Source organism: Balaenoptera musculus, chromosome 4 (assembly GCF_009873245.2).
Source record: "Balaenoptera musculus isolate JJ_BM4_2016_0621 chromosome 4, mBalMus1.pri.v3, whole genome shotgun sequence".
NCBI lineage: Eukaryota > Metazoa > Chordata > Mammalia > Artiodactyla > Balaenopteridae > Balaenoptera > Balaenoptera musculus.
In genome coordinates this window covers 144741095-144755693 of record NC_045788.1, presented here as the reverse complement: position 1 = coordinate 144755693, position 14599 = coordinate 144741095, and the positions used below count along the sequence as shown (strand labels likewise).

Sequence of the window (14599 nt, the reverse complement as noted above, 5' to 3'; positions counted from 1 at the left end):
AAGACCCATCCAAAAAATAAAGGAGGGAACACTTCCCAGCCCGTCCTGCAAGGCCAAGATCTTCCTGATATCAAAACCAAAAGCACCACAAGAAAAGAAAACTACAGAACAATATCTCTCATAAATATAAATGCAAAATCCTTAACAAAATACTAGCAAACTGAATCCAACACTATTTAAAAAAGAATTATACACCAAATTCAAGTGGGAGGCATCCCAAGAGTGCTAGGATGACTGAATATAGGAAAATCAATGTCCTATATCATATCAAGAGAAGGACAAAACCCGTAAATCTGAAAAGACACTGAAAGAACAAGTCCAATACTCTCTCATGATTAAAAGTAAAAAATAGAAAAGATTGAATAAACTAAAAATGGAAGGCAATTTCCTCCGAAAAGGGGCATCTACAAAAATGGCACAACTACCATCGTACTCAGCAGTAAAAGACTGACTGGTCCCCCAAGATCAAGAACCAGGCTGGACGCCTGCCCTCACACACCGTGGGTTCTGGCCAGGGCAGTCAGGCAAGAAGAAGAGACAAAAGCATCCAGGTTGGAAAGGAACAAGTAAAACTATGTCTATTTGCAGAAAACATGGTCTTCTATATGTAAAATCCCGAAGAATCCATTAAAAATATTGGAACTAATAAACCAGTTCAGCAAGGTTACAGGACACAAGATCAAGGTGTGAAAATCACCCGTATCGCTACACATTCGCAACAAACAACCTGAAAACGGAAGTAAAAACTAATTCCATTTACAACAGCATCAAAAAAATAATATTTAGGAATAAATTTAACAAAAGAAACGCAAAGCTTATCACCTGAAAGTGACAAAACATTATTGAAGGAAACTAAGGAGCTAAATAAACAGAGAGCCCTTCCGATTTCACGGATGGGAAGACCTAGCATTGTAAGGAGACAACACTCCCCAAAGCGATCTACAGATTCAGTGTGATTCCTACCAAGATCCCAAGGGCCTTAATGCAGAAGCGGAAAAGCCGATCCTCAGATGCACACGGAACCGCAAGGGGCCCCGAGGATCCAAAACCACCTGGGAAAGAACAAGGTCGGAGGACGCGCGCTTCCCGACTTCCAACCTGCTACAAGGCCGCGGTGGCCAGACCAAGGCACAGCCCGGAGCCAGGACAGGCCCTCCGGCCGTGGTGGGCTCGCCAGCGTCTCCTTGTCTCTCTGCCACCTGCTCCACTCCTCCGCGTCCTCGCGTCCTGGCTGCTCTAACCTCTCCCGCGCTCTCGGCGGGGTCTCCACGGGTGGCCTCGGCGCCGCACTTACCTCCTGCTCCCGCTCCACCTCCTGGCGGGGCACGTGGGCCTCAGCCTCCAGGGCTCGCTGCCGCGCGGCCTCCAACGCCACCTCCAGCTCCAGCACGCGGGCCTCGCAGCCCCTGAGCTTGTGCAGCAGAGCCGGATGCGCCTGCTTGTGCTGCGGCCGCCGGCTCAGCCGCTCCGTGAGCAGGCGCTCGTGCTGCAGGGCCTCCGAGAGCTCGCGGGAGCGGCCCTGCTCGGCCTCCAGGCTCCGCTGCAGCTCTGAGAGGTGGCCACGCTCCTGCGCCAGCAGCGCCTCGCAGCGCGAGGCCTCGATCTGCAGCTCCTTCCGGAGGTTGTCCTTCGCCGTCTGCTCGTGTTTTAGCGCCACGCACAGCTGGTTACTCTGCGCGCACTGCTTCTCCAAAGACGCCCTTAACTCCTGCATCGGGGAAAAGTGGGACGAGGCAAGTCAAAGCCAGAGCAAGAGCATCTGAACAGCTTCCGCAGCTGGAGCTTCTGACGTCACACTCTGGGTAAAAGGAGGGCGAGCGATAACCCTCTTCTCATGGCTCCGCCAGCTTTGCTCGTGGATGCGGCGCTTTTCTGAGCACAGTGCCACGTCCCAGGTTCACCTCCCTCCCTGAATCAGGGGCTCCGGTGCTGCGGAAGGGCGGGCCCTCGACCCCCTCACGGTGCTCGGCTCAGCCAGGCTTACAGGATGCCGCTGCGCGTGGCCACGCGGCTGCCACACAGGGTGCCGGCCAGAGGCCTCCCCTGCGCACGGGCGGGGCCCCCACGCGGCTCTGAGGCTGCACTGCCCTCACAGAAGCAAATGCCCGGAGGCGAGGGCCGCACATGCAAGGACGCTCTGAGCCCTGAAGGTGCAGCCGCGTCGCCGCCCCAGGCCCTGGCCCCTGGGCACGATGGCGGCCGTGCATCACCTCCAGGGTCCTGGTGCTCTGGCGCTCCCTCTGCAGGCGCTGCAGCCGCTCCTCCTCCAGCCGGCTCTGCAGGGCCCGCTCCTCGGCACGCTCGCCCTCCAGCTGCTGCCGCGCGGCCTGCAGCTCACCCTCCTTGCCGTCCAGCACCGACCTGTGTGGGGACACGGGCTCTCAAGGGGGCGCCGGCCAGCACCCAGGGCTCCCAGCGCAGGGAGGGCGGGCCCTGCGGTGTGTGCGGCCCCCCACGAGCCTGCGGGGGCAGAGGCTCCTCCCCAACACCCATCACGACAGCGGGCAAACCGCGGCTTCGGACGGCATCTTTCACTTCGAGGCCAAGAACGTGGCAGGAGCCACGTGACTTCCATCATTATTCGGCCAGAAGCCTGAGGGCAGGACGGCGCTAGAAGGTGGAGCCTTGCCAGTGGGGTCGCACCTCAGCTGAAGGACCTCTTTCTGCACCTCGTTGAGGGACTTCAGCAGCCGCTCGTTGTCCTGTCTACACTCGCAGAGCTCAGATTTCAGATCTCTGACTGTGTTCTGTTCCACCACCAGCAGCTTCCGGACGTCATTTGCTTTCTCCTGCTCTTCGTTCAGGGTCTTCTGCAGGTCGCTTACTATACCTTTTTCCTGCTCAACCTTATACGCCAATAACTCAACTAAGAAAGAGATTAAATGAATTAAAATAGCATTATCCACGAGTCCAAAGTGAGCTGCACAAATGATTTAACAAATTAGTAACCAACCAGTAAAAGAATGGGATGTGTTCACTCTGGGGGGACAGGAAGCGTCTATGACCCAGAAGCCGTTGTTTCTGACGGAACCAAGATACTCGGGACACATGCCTTCTGCCCACACCCGCCCCAGCCTCGCCCTCGCAGCCGGTGAGCATCCAGAGAGAGACACACGGGCAGAGAGCGGGCGGGATCACCCAGTCGTGCAGGCCATGTGACGCAATGGGGTTCCGGGGTTGGGGGGGGCACGCGCCCTCTCGACCCCTGCGATCTTCAGGCCTGGGGTCTCCCAAGGGCAGAGGCTGGAGCTGGGCCGAGATGGACCTCCATGGAGCCCACCCAGCCTGGCGCACGAAGCCCGGTGTGACCATCCCGTGGCCACCCCACTCGCCACCCCTGCACTAACTGCCTCCCACCAGAGACAACCCAGCCCGGACAGCTTCGCTGGAGAACCCTCCCAGAACTAGAAGCAGACACACCCACTCCTCCAGGAGCCGAAAGCAGAAGGAAAAAAACCACAGACCAGGACCCCCATGAACACAGATGCAAAATACGAGCAAGTCCAGCCCAGAAGTGCACAGCGTGAGGCCTCAGGCCGAGGCTGGGGCTCGGAGGCAGGCTGCCCCACGGGACGGAGTCGAGTCCTCACCCGGCACTCAAGAGCATCCCCAGGCAAGTGGCAAGAACAGGAGGAGAGGAGATGGGGAAGAAAAAATAAGATAAAGTGTTCTTTCCCTGCAGATGACATGAGTGTCTGTGTAAAAATCCCAGAGTCTAAATTAAACTCAGAAACCTGCCACAGGCCACTTCAGCCTCTTGCGAGCCCCAGTGGCCCTCGCGGACGTGGGCCTGCGGCGCCCAGCACGCTGGCGCCGACGCGGCCCCCACCAGCTGCTCACCAGGATGCTGGGCAAGGCCTCCACCCTGACCGGCATGCGTTCTGCACTCGGCGGCCTGGGGAGTCAGCTAGGGGCTCGCTGACCTGCCTGCCACCTCCCGACAGGTGAGTGTCAGGATAAACGTTTCGGGGCCAAAGCCGAGAGGCCACACCCACCCTGCCTCCGCAGCTGGTGTTCTTGGTGGCTCCCGCGGGCCTCCGCGCTGGTCAGTGCCACGCACAGCTGCTGCAGCTTCTCCTGGTTCTGCAGGTGCGTCATCCGCAGCTGGGCACGCAAAGCCTGGATCTCGGACAGCAGGCTACTCCTGTCCGACAGGCGAAGGTGCTCCAAGGACTTCTCCTGCAGGTCCCCCTGCAGATGGGGTGGCAGGGGATCAGGGCAGGGGGACATAAGACACAGCAGAAAAAGGGGGTCCTGAGGGCTGGCGTGCCAGGCAAGAGCAGCCCCTGCCCCGCAGCTCATGCTCCCGGCGTCCCTGCCACAGGAGGACGCGGGCGACAGCTGTGCGGCATGAACGTGGGCACAGTGGTCCTGGAACCCTCAGGTCGCAGGCAGCTCTGCCCCCAGCACCTTGGTCTCGCTTCCTGGGCCTGGTCGACGCTCGCCATGCACCCTGCCCTCTCTTACGAGGGAACTGGCGGGGAGCAGGCTCCCACAGCCCTCGCGGTGCCGACCCTCCAACCCCGGGCTCAGCGCTCACAGCCTGGAGCCGGGCCGCCTAGAACTGCTCTTCTGCTTTCAAGTAAAGGCCAGTTATTTCCACAACAGAGTAAGATCCTGAAGGAAGGTAAGTGCACAGAGTTTTCCACTTCATGGAATTCATGCATAAAAACACAGTGTTATCTGTGGACTGAAGCAGGATTTACTATTCAGTTACTGCCTTGCTCTAACGTCGAGTGAAACGTGGGAACCACGATTCACATGTGAAACACGTTCCGTCACCCTCTGTGTCAGGGTGGGCTCCGGGGGGAAGCCAAGGCATGGGCTCACCTGCTCCTGGACCACCTTCTCCAGCCTCTCCAACAGGGAGCCGCAGCCCCCAGGGCCTGAGCCACAGGGCCGGGGCCGCAGCTCGACTCTCAGTATCTCCCGTTCCTTTTCAAAGGCCTCTTGCACGATCTGCAGAAATTCCCCTCTCCAGTCGAGGCCCACGTTGGAAGGTTCCTAAAATATTGAAACAAAGAGCCTGTGTCCCTATAAACGCATCCTGCAGGTTCAAACAGAACCCACCCCAACTTACGGAGACACATGGATGTCCATGACCACCTAGGGGCATGAGGAGTCAGCTCTGGGCAGAGAACATTCCCAACATGACGGGGAAGTAAGACAGAGTGAATGTCAGCAAGCAAATCTCTCTTCCTACCGCTGCACATGAGCCTCAGATCCAGGGGAGGCCAGGCCCTGAATGGTGGAGACAGTGTGTGTGTGTGTGTGTGTGTGTGTGTGCCCACACGTGTGCATGTGTGGGGCATGTGCGTGTGTGTGTGTGCAGGGGCAGGGGGTGTGTGCATGTGTGGGCAGGGGGCGTGTGTGTGTGCAGGAGCGGGGGTGTGTGCGTGTGTGTGTGCACGTGTGCATGTGTGCAGGGGTGGGGGTGTGTGCGTGTGTGTGTGCAGTGGCGGGGGCCGTGTGCATGTGTGTGCAGGGGTGGTGTGTGTGCATGTGTGCACGGGTGGGGGCGTGTGTGTGTGTGCAGGGGCGGGGGGGTGTGCGTGTGTGTGCAGGCGTGGGGGGCGTGTGTGTGTGCAGGGGCGGGGGGCGTGCGTGTGTGTGCAGGGGTGGGGGCGTGTGTGTGTGCATGTGTATGTGTGCAGGGATGGGGGCGTGTGTGTGTGCGTGTGTGCAGGTGTCGGGGGCGTGCATGTGTGTGTGCAGGGGCGGGGGGCGTGCGCGTGCAGGCGTGGGGGGCGTGTGCATGTGTGTGCAGGGGCGGGGGGCGTGTGTGCAGGCGTGTGCATGTGTGTGTGCGTATGTGTGCAGACGTGGGGGCGTGCACGTGTGTGTGTGCAGGGTCGGGGGCGTGTGCATGTGTGTGCAGGGGTGGGGGGCGTGCGTGTGTGTGCAGGGGTGGGGGGTGTGTGTGTGCAGGGGTGGGGGTGTGTGTGTGTGCATGTGTGTGTGTGGAGGCGTGTGCATGTGTGTGCGTATGTGTGCAGGCGGGGGCGTGTGTGTGTGTGCAGGGGCGTGAGCGTGTGTGTGCAGGGGTGGGGGACGTGCGTGTGTGTGTGCATGTGTGTGTGTGCAGGGGTGGGGGTGCGCGCGTGTGTGCATGTGTGTGCAGGGGTGGGGCGTGTGTGTGTGCGTGTGTGTGCAGGGGTGGGGGTGTGTGCGCGTGTGTGCAGGGGCGTGAGCATGTGTGTGTGCAGGGGTGGGGGCGCATGTGTGCGCGTGTGTGTGCAGTGGTGGGGGGTGCGTGTGTGTGTGTGCAGGGGTGTGCGCGTGTGTGTGTAGGGGTGGGGTTAGGATTAGTATCCACGCAGGGGGGGTGGTGTCTATACGGGCCATGCACCGGTTGGCTGCCCTCTGGCACCTGCTTGGGCCCACCTGCCCCCTTCCCTTAAAGTTGGGGGTCTGCCCACTGCTCCATCCACACTCCATGGCCGGCTGGCTTCCTTGCACACGGTTCCACATCTGGCCCTCACCTCCATGTTGCCCCTCGGCCCGGCCCCCATACCCATCTCTCCATCAAGAGCCTCCCTGCAGGGCTGCAGCCGGCCCCTTCCCCGCAGCCTCTCCTGGAGGCTGGAGCCCAGGGAATGCGAGTGGGAGGGTGGCTGACCAGGCATGGCCTCCCTGCCTGCCGCTGACCCGCCTCTTGCTCCTCTACTCCCACTTCTGGGGCCAAGAAAAGCCCTCAACCAGGCCCGTGCCCACTGCTTCTCCTCTGTGTCTAGAAGGCCTGTACCTTCTCCCCCTTCGGGGGTCCTGGGGTGGCACGCTCCCTGGGAGCTGGTGCTGCCTCCAGCAGGCCCTGGCCCCCCATCGCGAGGCACTCGAGGCGGGTGCTGGGCTCGCCCCTGCTCAGGACGCTCGGGGGGCCACGGTATTCGGACAGGGCCAGGATGTGGTGGCTCTCGTCACACACCATCTGCAGCAAAGCCTGAAACGGACAAACATTTCAGAAAGAAGGAGAAGCAGCTTGAAACCTGTCACCGTCACCGCCCCGCTGTCACTCGCCAAGGCTCACCAGGCCGCCCCCACGGCCTTTGCACCAGAGACCAGAGTTGCTGCTCTGACCGTGAGGTTCTCAAACTTTCCTCCCCGTAGCTGTCACAGACAAGTAAACCGGTTTTGAACGAGTGAATTTCTGTGTGAGCTGCTCCAACAAAGGCCCCACAATCCAGCTATCCCACCTGCTCCCTCACAGTAGCTGCTCAGTTCAGGGAAATCCACAGCCAAGTCAGCAAGATGCCAGGCACCTCCCTGGCCCTCCCGGGACCACAGCTCCCCACCAGGAGGGAGACCCGAGAGCCGCACAGGGACACCTCGGGGGAAAGGCACCTGCAGATGGTACCAGGCCAGCTACTGGCCACTGCAGCCCTCACGCCCCCGGGGGAGCCCAGAGTATGTGAGCACAGGAAGGGGTCTTCCACAGCACCAGGATGTGGAGTGGTAGTTACAGAGTGACGGGACATGGCACCTGGGACATGCATGCCAGCCGTCTGTGCTGCCCACAGAGGCTGAGAGAGGAAGGCGCACCCCGCCCAGGGCCACCCTTCTGGACGGCTAGTGCTACGGCCAATGCAGAGCGCAAGTGACTGTGACCGTCCTCACACCGCGTGTCAACACAGGTTCCCGCAAGGGGCACGTCAGGGAAGCATAAAAGTAGCAACGAAGAGGCCTATGCCAAAGAATGACTAGTTACTTAACTAGAAACAGGTCTTCCTCTAATTCTAATGACGTGACCAAAGATGTGAAACAGTAACATGAAAGTGCTAGACACCAAACTGTAAACTCTGTTTACAAGCGGCCATCTTGAACACTCTACAACAATTTCACTTGAAAAACAACGTATGTGATACAGAACGGAGGCAAATCACAGCCCCGGGGAAGGAGGGGTGGGGAGGCGGGGAGGCTGTAGAGTGGACGGGGCTGCAGGCCGTAAACACCTCCTCCTGGGTCACAGAAGGACAAAAAAGGTGTTCTGAAAAACACCTCTGGAAAAGAACAGCTGTGACAAGCGAGGTCCTCCGCCCTCGCCAAACGGGCGCACGGTGGCCAGGAGGACGGACGTGGAGCGGCCCCCGGGCCACGGGCACCGTCAGGCCGTGAGACCCGGAGCCTCTGCCCTGAGGACCGCGGAGTCGCAGGGGGCCTCGGCCTGCAGTCTCGCAGGCGCACGTGAACCAGCCGCTCCGCGGGGCCCGTCTGCCCAGCTGACACGCGCTTCCCGGCGTGACGGACCTTCACCAGCGTCGCCGGCCTCAGGGCGGCCAGAGCCGCGACCGCACGAGGCTCCTGCGACTCGGCCCCGCGGCGAGTGGCCCACGCGCCCCACTGAGGATGGTGCAGCGGAGGGGCCGGCAGGGAACACAGAAGCCGGGCTGACTGACCCAACAGGCTGCTGCGGGGTGGCCGCTCCTGACTTTCTCTCCTGCCGCCTCAGCGCTTCTGGAAAAGGCTCCAGGGCCTCTGCTGGGTCTCTTTCTTTCTTTTCTTTTTTAATAACTAAGTATCAAGTATTAAACGTCAAAGCCTAAGCATGAAACACTGTCATTAACAACCAAACTTTTTCCTTAAAAATCAGGAATTCTAGTATTTATGTCATATAAAAAATTGAGGAATGCAAAAAAAGAAAAAACAGCTAGAAGACATTGCTCCAATTTCAATTCTTAAAGGAATAAAACCAGTTTCATTTCAAATACCATTTCAGAGAAGCTTTCACTTAACATCAAAGTCGCTTCCTTTGGGAACACTGACTATCTGAGTGAGAGAACCCTCAAAGCGTCCTGGGAGAGCCTCCAAAGCCAGACAAGCAAAGACCACAGCTGCTTCTCCCAGAACAGGGGCACGGGGTCAGGCACCTGATCGACCCTCAGGAAGACCAATCCAGTTTCGCCTTGCGACTCAGGACAGCGCCACGCCGTGCAGGCCCTCTGGGAGCTGTGCTGTGACAGGTGCTGCAGGAGGAGCCGCCCCGGGCACAGCGCCCGCGGCCCCCGAGCGTGGCCCGGCCCCACCTGGGACACCGTCCCTGTGGTCCTGCCACAGCGGCGCATCTCCTCCCTTTGAGCCGCTACGCAAGGCACAAAGTCGTAGCAGGGCTGAGGCCAGCGCAGCTGCGGACGGGCCAGAGGGGAGGCCCCTCGAGCCCCCTCCCCTGCTCCCCGCCGGCCAGTACCTTCACTTGCTTCTGATGGACTTCTTTCTCCTTCATGGCGCCCAGCGGCCGTCGGAAACCCCGGGGGCTGAGAGGCGCTGCGGGACCAGCAGTGGGCGCTCCCGGTCTTCCCGAGCCTTGGCTTAGTGTCTCTCCAAACCCCACGCCATCACCTAGAAACACACCGCAGAGTCAGGGCCTAGACCCGCGACTCTGGTGGCGATCCTCAGGGACGGCCCCGAAGCACCAGGAGAGCCACGGCCAGGCTCCTCTCACCAAAGGAAACATCAATGGACACCCCCAGACAGTAAAAATGTTTCATAAAAACGTAAGATGAGAGCTACACACGTTAAGTAAGAAAACGTACATTTTGCACATTTAGCATGTTAATGTCCGTGATTTGAACATAAACCCTCCGGGCAGCTCAGCTCATTTTCACAGATGCAATGTGTGTTTCCTCACCCCCAACAGACGGGGCAAATCGGCAACTGTGCCGAGCGCCTCGGAGGACGGACGAGAGAGGCAGCGGGACACGAGGAGGAGGCTGAGCGGGAGGACAGGCCCGAAGCGCCCGGACGAGCAGCGGCATCTCGCGGGGCAGGGGACACCTGATCTGGGGGTGGGTGGAGAAAAGCCTGGACCGGGCAGCCCGGCTGGGGAGCCCTCAACAAAGTCTCAAATTCGAGACTCCAGGAGCCTCTGTCTGATGGGAGGGGCCTCAAAATAGAACTCATAACCTCTCGGAAGCACGCAGCTCCCTGAGCTGTTCCTGAGCCTTGAACTGTGGCCAGTCCAGGAAGACTTGGAAGCACACACTCTGGAAAACGGAAGGAGGCACCCGGTGGAAAAGCAGAGCCCACCGTCCCCACCAGCATACAGCTCGGGGAGGGCAGGTGGATCTCGTGGAGCCACCGGCAAGGCCCCTCTGAGCACAGAGCTGCCATCCAGTGAGCCGTTCACGACTGCCCTCTCAGAAGTCTACCTTCTCAAACGTGCCAGGGAACATTCAAACACAAAAGACAGAGAGAAACAGAGACTCAGAGAAAGTGTGGAAGAAACAGAGTAAAGGCAGCAAACAGAAGAAAACATCAGAAAAATTAGAGCATCCCCAGAGAAATAAGAAGGGGAGTATCGTTCAGGAAACAAGGGTTAGCGTTAGGAAAAAGGAGTAGTCAGAAACTAAAACAGCAAAAACAAAAACAGTCAATACAAAGCTTAAGAAGTAAAGCTCTGAAAAATCTCTTAGAAATGAGAACAAGAATACAAACATGGAAAAAGAGAAAATGAGAAAATTAGTACAGGAGGTCCAACATGTGATCAATAAGAATTAACAAGACAGACGAGAAAACCGTGGGGGAAATGACCAAAGGACTAAGCAGAGTTCTCGGGGTGGGAGGACGTGCTCCAGGGGACCACGCACTGCTCTCATGACACCTGGGTCCAGGACGGCGGGCTCCACGCTCTGAAGGAACCCATCTCCCCACCCAGGGTCAAGCCCAAGCCCAAGATGCCGACAACAGGAAGACGTCAATGCTCACACAAAAAGTACCCCGCACACGCTTTGTCTCCAGAAACTTGTAGGGGGTCCAACCCGGAAAGCAAGGACCACGTTCAGGATGCGGAGAAGGCCGTCATGGGCAGCGCATACCTGCGCTCAAACACGCGTCCTCGAAATGCAGACACTCGGCAGTGATGGGGCAGAAAGTGCAGGTGGGGCCATTTTAGGGAGACGGGAAGGGAGGTGTGTGGGGTTTGCTGCATAAATACATACTAGAGCAAATTTCTGAAAGTTGAACATGATATCCTCAGGGAACGGCGACTCTAAGCAGGGAAACTGGACGAGAGGCTGCTCGTGGGACGCACCTCACAGAACTGCTCAAATTGTTACATCACGTGGCTACTGCTGGGAAGAAGTGAGAGCACCAGCTGGAAAGCTGTTGGCCCCATTCCGCAAATGCCAACATGCCTAGTGAACTGGACTTCACTGTTGCCTTGTCCTCAAAAGCACCCAATGAGCCAATGGTGACTTTTTTCAAAAGTCACAGCACCTTGAGGTGACTGACTTGTAAAAATCTAACAATTATAGAAGAAAGTATAAGGTTAGAAAGTCCCGGTGTGGCAGCCATCATAGTGACAAGGATCCAGGCAAGACCACCAAGAACCATCAGTGGAGGCTAAGTGGGTCCGAGCTTGAGGAGAGACGGTCCCAGGGTCTCGAAAACCTACCCAGGACATCGGCCATTCAGAAGGAACAGGATGAAACCTGGCAGCACAACTGCAGAGTCCAAACTGACCCCCATGAAGAGCACGGCACCGCCAGGGCGCTCACGGTGTCCCACGAGATGCACACATGCCGACGAGCCTGCCGCGAACATGAAGAGCCAGCCCTCGTGGGGTCCAGGCCCGAGCACTGCGCCAGGCCCCTGGCCTGCAAAGGACATCTGGATGCACGGTGGCAGCCACTGCTTGTTCCTGTAAAGCGCACTAACGGGACAAAATCTCAGTGAGGCGTGTGGACGCGACGCTGCCCTGGGTCAGGGCGGATGTCCTGGCGTGGACTGGACTCCAGGAAATACACAGGGACCTTCTCAGGAGTAAAACGACATCAGGTCCTCAAGTAACAGAGCACAAACCCAGAGGGAGACAGAGACACAGAGACGCAGAGAGAGAGAGAGGCAGAGTGTGCGCAAGCAACACGGCGCGTTAACACGGGACGTGCGAGGGATGCGCAGGGACTCTGCACTGCTCTACGTTCTGAAGCTGTAAAAATAAAGTTTGTGACTGACTCACTTTTTCCATCGCTTTTTCCTTCTAACCCAAGAGGAGGTGATCTTGACTTTTCTTGAGAATCAAGAGACGTTATGATAAAATCTTCAACATCTTTCTCCTGTTCAAATAGGTAGATGTTTAAATGGTCATAAAATGATAACATGTTATATTATGGAACTGAACTTGCCAGAAGGAAAACTTGCTAAGTCCTGAATTTATCATCTTCCCACACAGAACTCAAAGTGTTCACAGCTTGTGGACACGAGGCCATACACTCATAATAATTTAATCAAATTCATCCACAGTTCTCTAGGAATATTTTAAGAAGTCACTGGCAAATATTTCAGATTTTCAAAATTTTGCATGATGTAGTAGCATATGGATATGAAATGGAAGCACATGGATATGATGAGGTCGTATATGGGTACCTTAAATTACACATATCCCGTAATTTATTTTTCATTTTATCTAATCTAAGATACACAAAATCTCAAAATTATGTTAGATAAAATATAATCTAACCCCAAAATAATATATTGAAGTGTTCTTGAAATTAACATTATATGTAGAACCTGTTAAACATGATATAGAACTGAAAATAAATCTAAAAAACATCTTCCAGACAAAGAACCCATATGCAGACCACACATGAAGATAGGTTTATGATTATACTTCCCAAAGCCAGTGTGAGTTAGCAAACTTAGGCCTGCGGTGAATTTCTGAGTAAGAGTAATGCATTTCATGTATTTTTAAAAACAACCAAAGTGCTCTGAATGTTCCTATGACAGTAGACTTGGGTCCACCCTGCAGAACGCTGACTGTCCCTACACTTGCTGACCAGGGGACTGCTCATCCAGGCCTGGCCAACAGGCCACAACAGGAGGTGAGCCAACAATGACTGCAGCTGTGACCCTGCCGTCCACGTAGACACAACCCAGTGGGAACAGACTGGGGCCTTGGGCATCCCATGGATCCAAACCAGGACAGCACCCAGGGAGACCACTTACCACAGGCACCCGCTGAGCATGGTGGTCGGTGGAGGGGGCCCCGTCTGCAGCTAACGGAGACCCCGCCCACTTAGGGGCCGTTCCTGCCGCTGACTCGCCCGGGTAACACAGCAGCCCCATCCGGTCAGCCTGGAGCAGCTGGGTGCTCGTCCCGTCCCACAGGGAGGTGTCCAGGCTGCGCTGGCTCAGGGCATCTGAGCAGGGTGTGAGGGGCAGGCTGGGGGGGTGCTCAGAGATTGAGTCCTTCCTGACGACCTCGGGGGAGCTCCAGGAGGACAGGTCCATCGTCCTGAGCACGTTCTTCAAGGGCTTGGTCCCCTGGGTGTGGGAGAGGTCACGGGAGCACCCGTACAAGCTCCCCTGTGAGCAGAGTGACCTGTCTTGCAAAGCAACCTGCTCTCCTGTGGGAGTATCTGGCACCTCGTTTCGTATCAACGAATCCTGATTTCCAGTAATGTCAACTAGATCCCATGTGACATTAAATGCATCAACAGGAGATGATCTGTCAGTTTCTTCACTGTTACTGGAACTATCACTCGCATTATTTTCTAAAACATGTGGAGATTCCAGTGCCTGTTGAAATTTAAAGTCCTCTGTCCTGACGTTTTGGAAGCTCATGCAATGTACCAGATGGTTCAGTTTTTCTTGAAGTTGTTTCACCTGATCTACGAGATCAACTTTCCACAGCTGACAATCTTCCAGTAGTTTTTCCTTATCCTACAGGTAAAAAAGAACATGCATACGGTAAAATAAGTGAATTACATGTTGTCACGTTTGTTATTTACGAGCCAATTTCAGAGACTGTCTGAACAATTAAGGATGAGATTCCATGATGAGCCCTTCGTCCCTCTAGACTCTTTAAGATTTCAAGTTTTTAAAAATTCTATGAAAGACAGACTCAAGGCTTAAAGCTCATTGCCTAAAAGGCAACTGTTGAAGAGGCTCCTGGAAAGATGGCAGAACAGGCAGCACCAGGAACCCCTGTCCCACCTGGACAACTACTGCACAGGCAGAATGTGCCTGATGTAACCATTCTGGAAGTCTGCAGACTGTTGAAGGCTTGCAACTTCCAGGGGAAAGCTTGGTGGGTAAACTGCTCTCAGCTCTTAGCACAGAAGCAGCTACCCATCCCCCACCCCAGGGCCCAGCAGGCAGCAGTGCATGTGTCCCTAGAGCATCTTGCAGGACCTAGGGTGGGCAAAAAGGACCCTGTCCTCCAAAAACTGGGAATCTGCTCTGAATGATGCTTCTGATCACAGAGGAGTAGGCAGAGAGGCAGGAGGCCACGGCTGCTGCACCTGCCCCCAACTGTTCCAGCCCCTGCCCTTCTGGCTGAAGTGACTTCGGGGATTTAAAGCATTGGTGTGCCTTTTTCCCCACCACTGCATTTTTCTCTTTTTCCCTTTGGGGAAAAATTTAAAACTAGGACATTCAAAAACAACTGCATATACAGAGGAAATTCTAAAGTGACTGCGTGTGCCTGGGTAAAGGCAAAGGCTCAGAAAAGATCTGAGAACTTAAGTTTACATCTCAAGCTGATCCTTAGCACAGAGACATCAACCAAAAAAAAAAAAACACAGTAACAAAAACAACAAAAAAGCAAATACTGAGAAAGAGGGAGAGTCTGATTTCTAGATTTACCACGTTAATAGATTAAAAATAT

General features: G+C 56.1%; 1 protein-coding gene across 4 annotated transcripts in view; it reads right to left on the bottom strand.

Annotated features, from left to right (window-relative positions):
• PCNT (pericentrin) overlaps nt 1-14599 on the bottom strand; it is a 96783-nt gene that overhangs the window by 12266 nt on the left and 69918 nt on the right. For all 4 annotated transcript variants that reach the window (XM_036849814.1, XM_036849815.1, XM_036849816.1 and 1 more), the window contains 9 exons: nt 12937-13653; nt 11951-12047; nt 9182-9333; nt 6746-6940; nt 4831-5004; nt 3996-4191; nt 2644-2866; nt 2211-2361; nt 1295-1708 (listed from right to left, as the gene is read on the bottom strand). In XM_036849814.1, the coding sequence (XP_036705709.1) occupies nt 1295-1708; nt 2211-2361; nt 2644-2866; nt 3996-4191; nt 4831-5004; nt 6746-6940; nt 9182-9333; nt 11951-12047; nt 12937-13653 (2319 nt within the window). The remainder of the gene's footprint in view (nt 1-1294; nt 1709-2210; nt 2362-2643; nt 2867-3995; nt 4192-4830; nt 5005-6745; nt 6941-9181; nt 9334-11950; nt 12048-12936; nt 13654-14599) is intronic.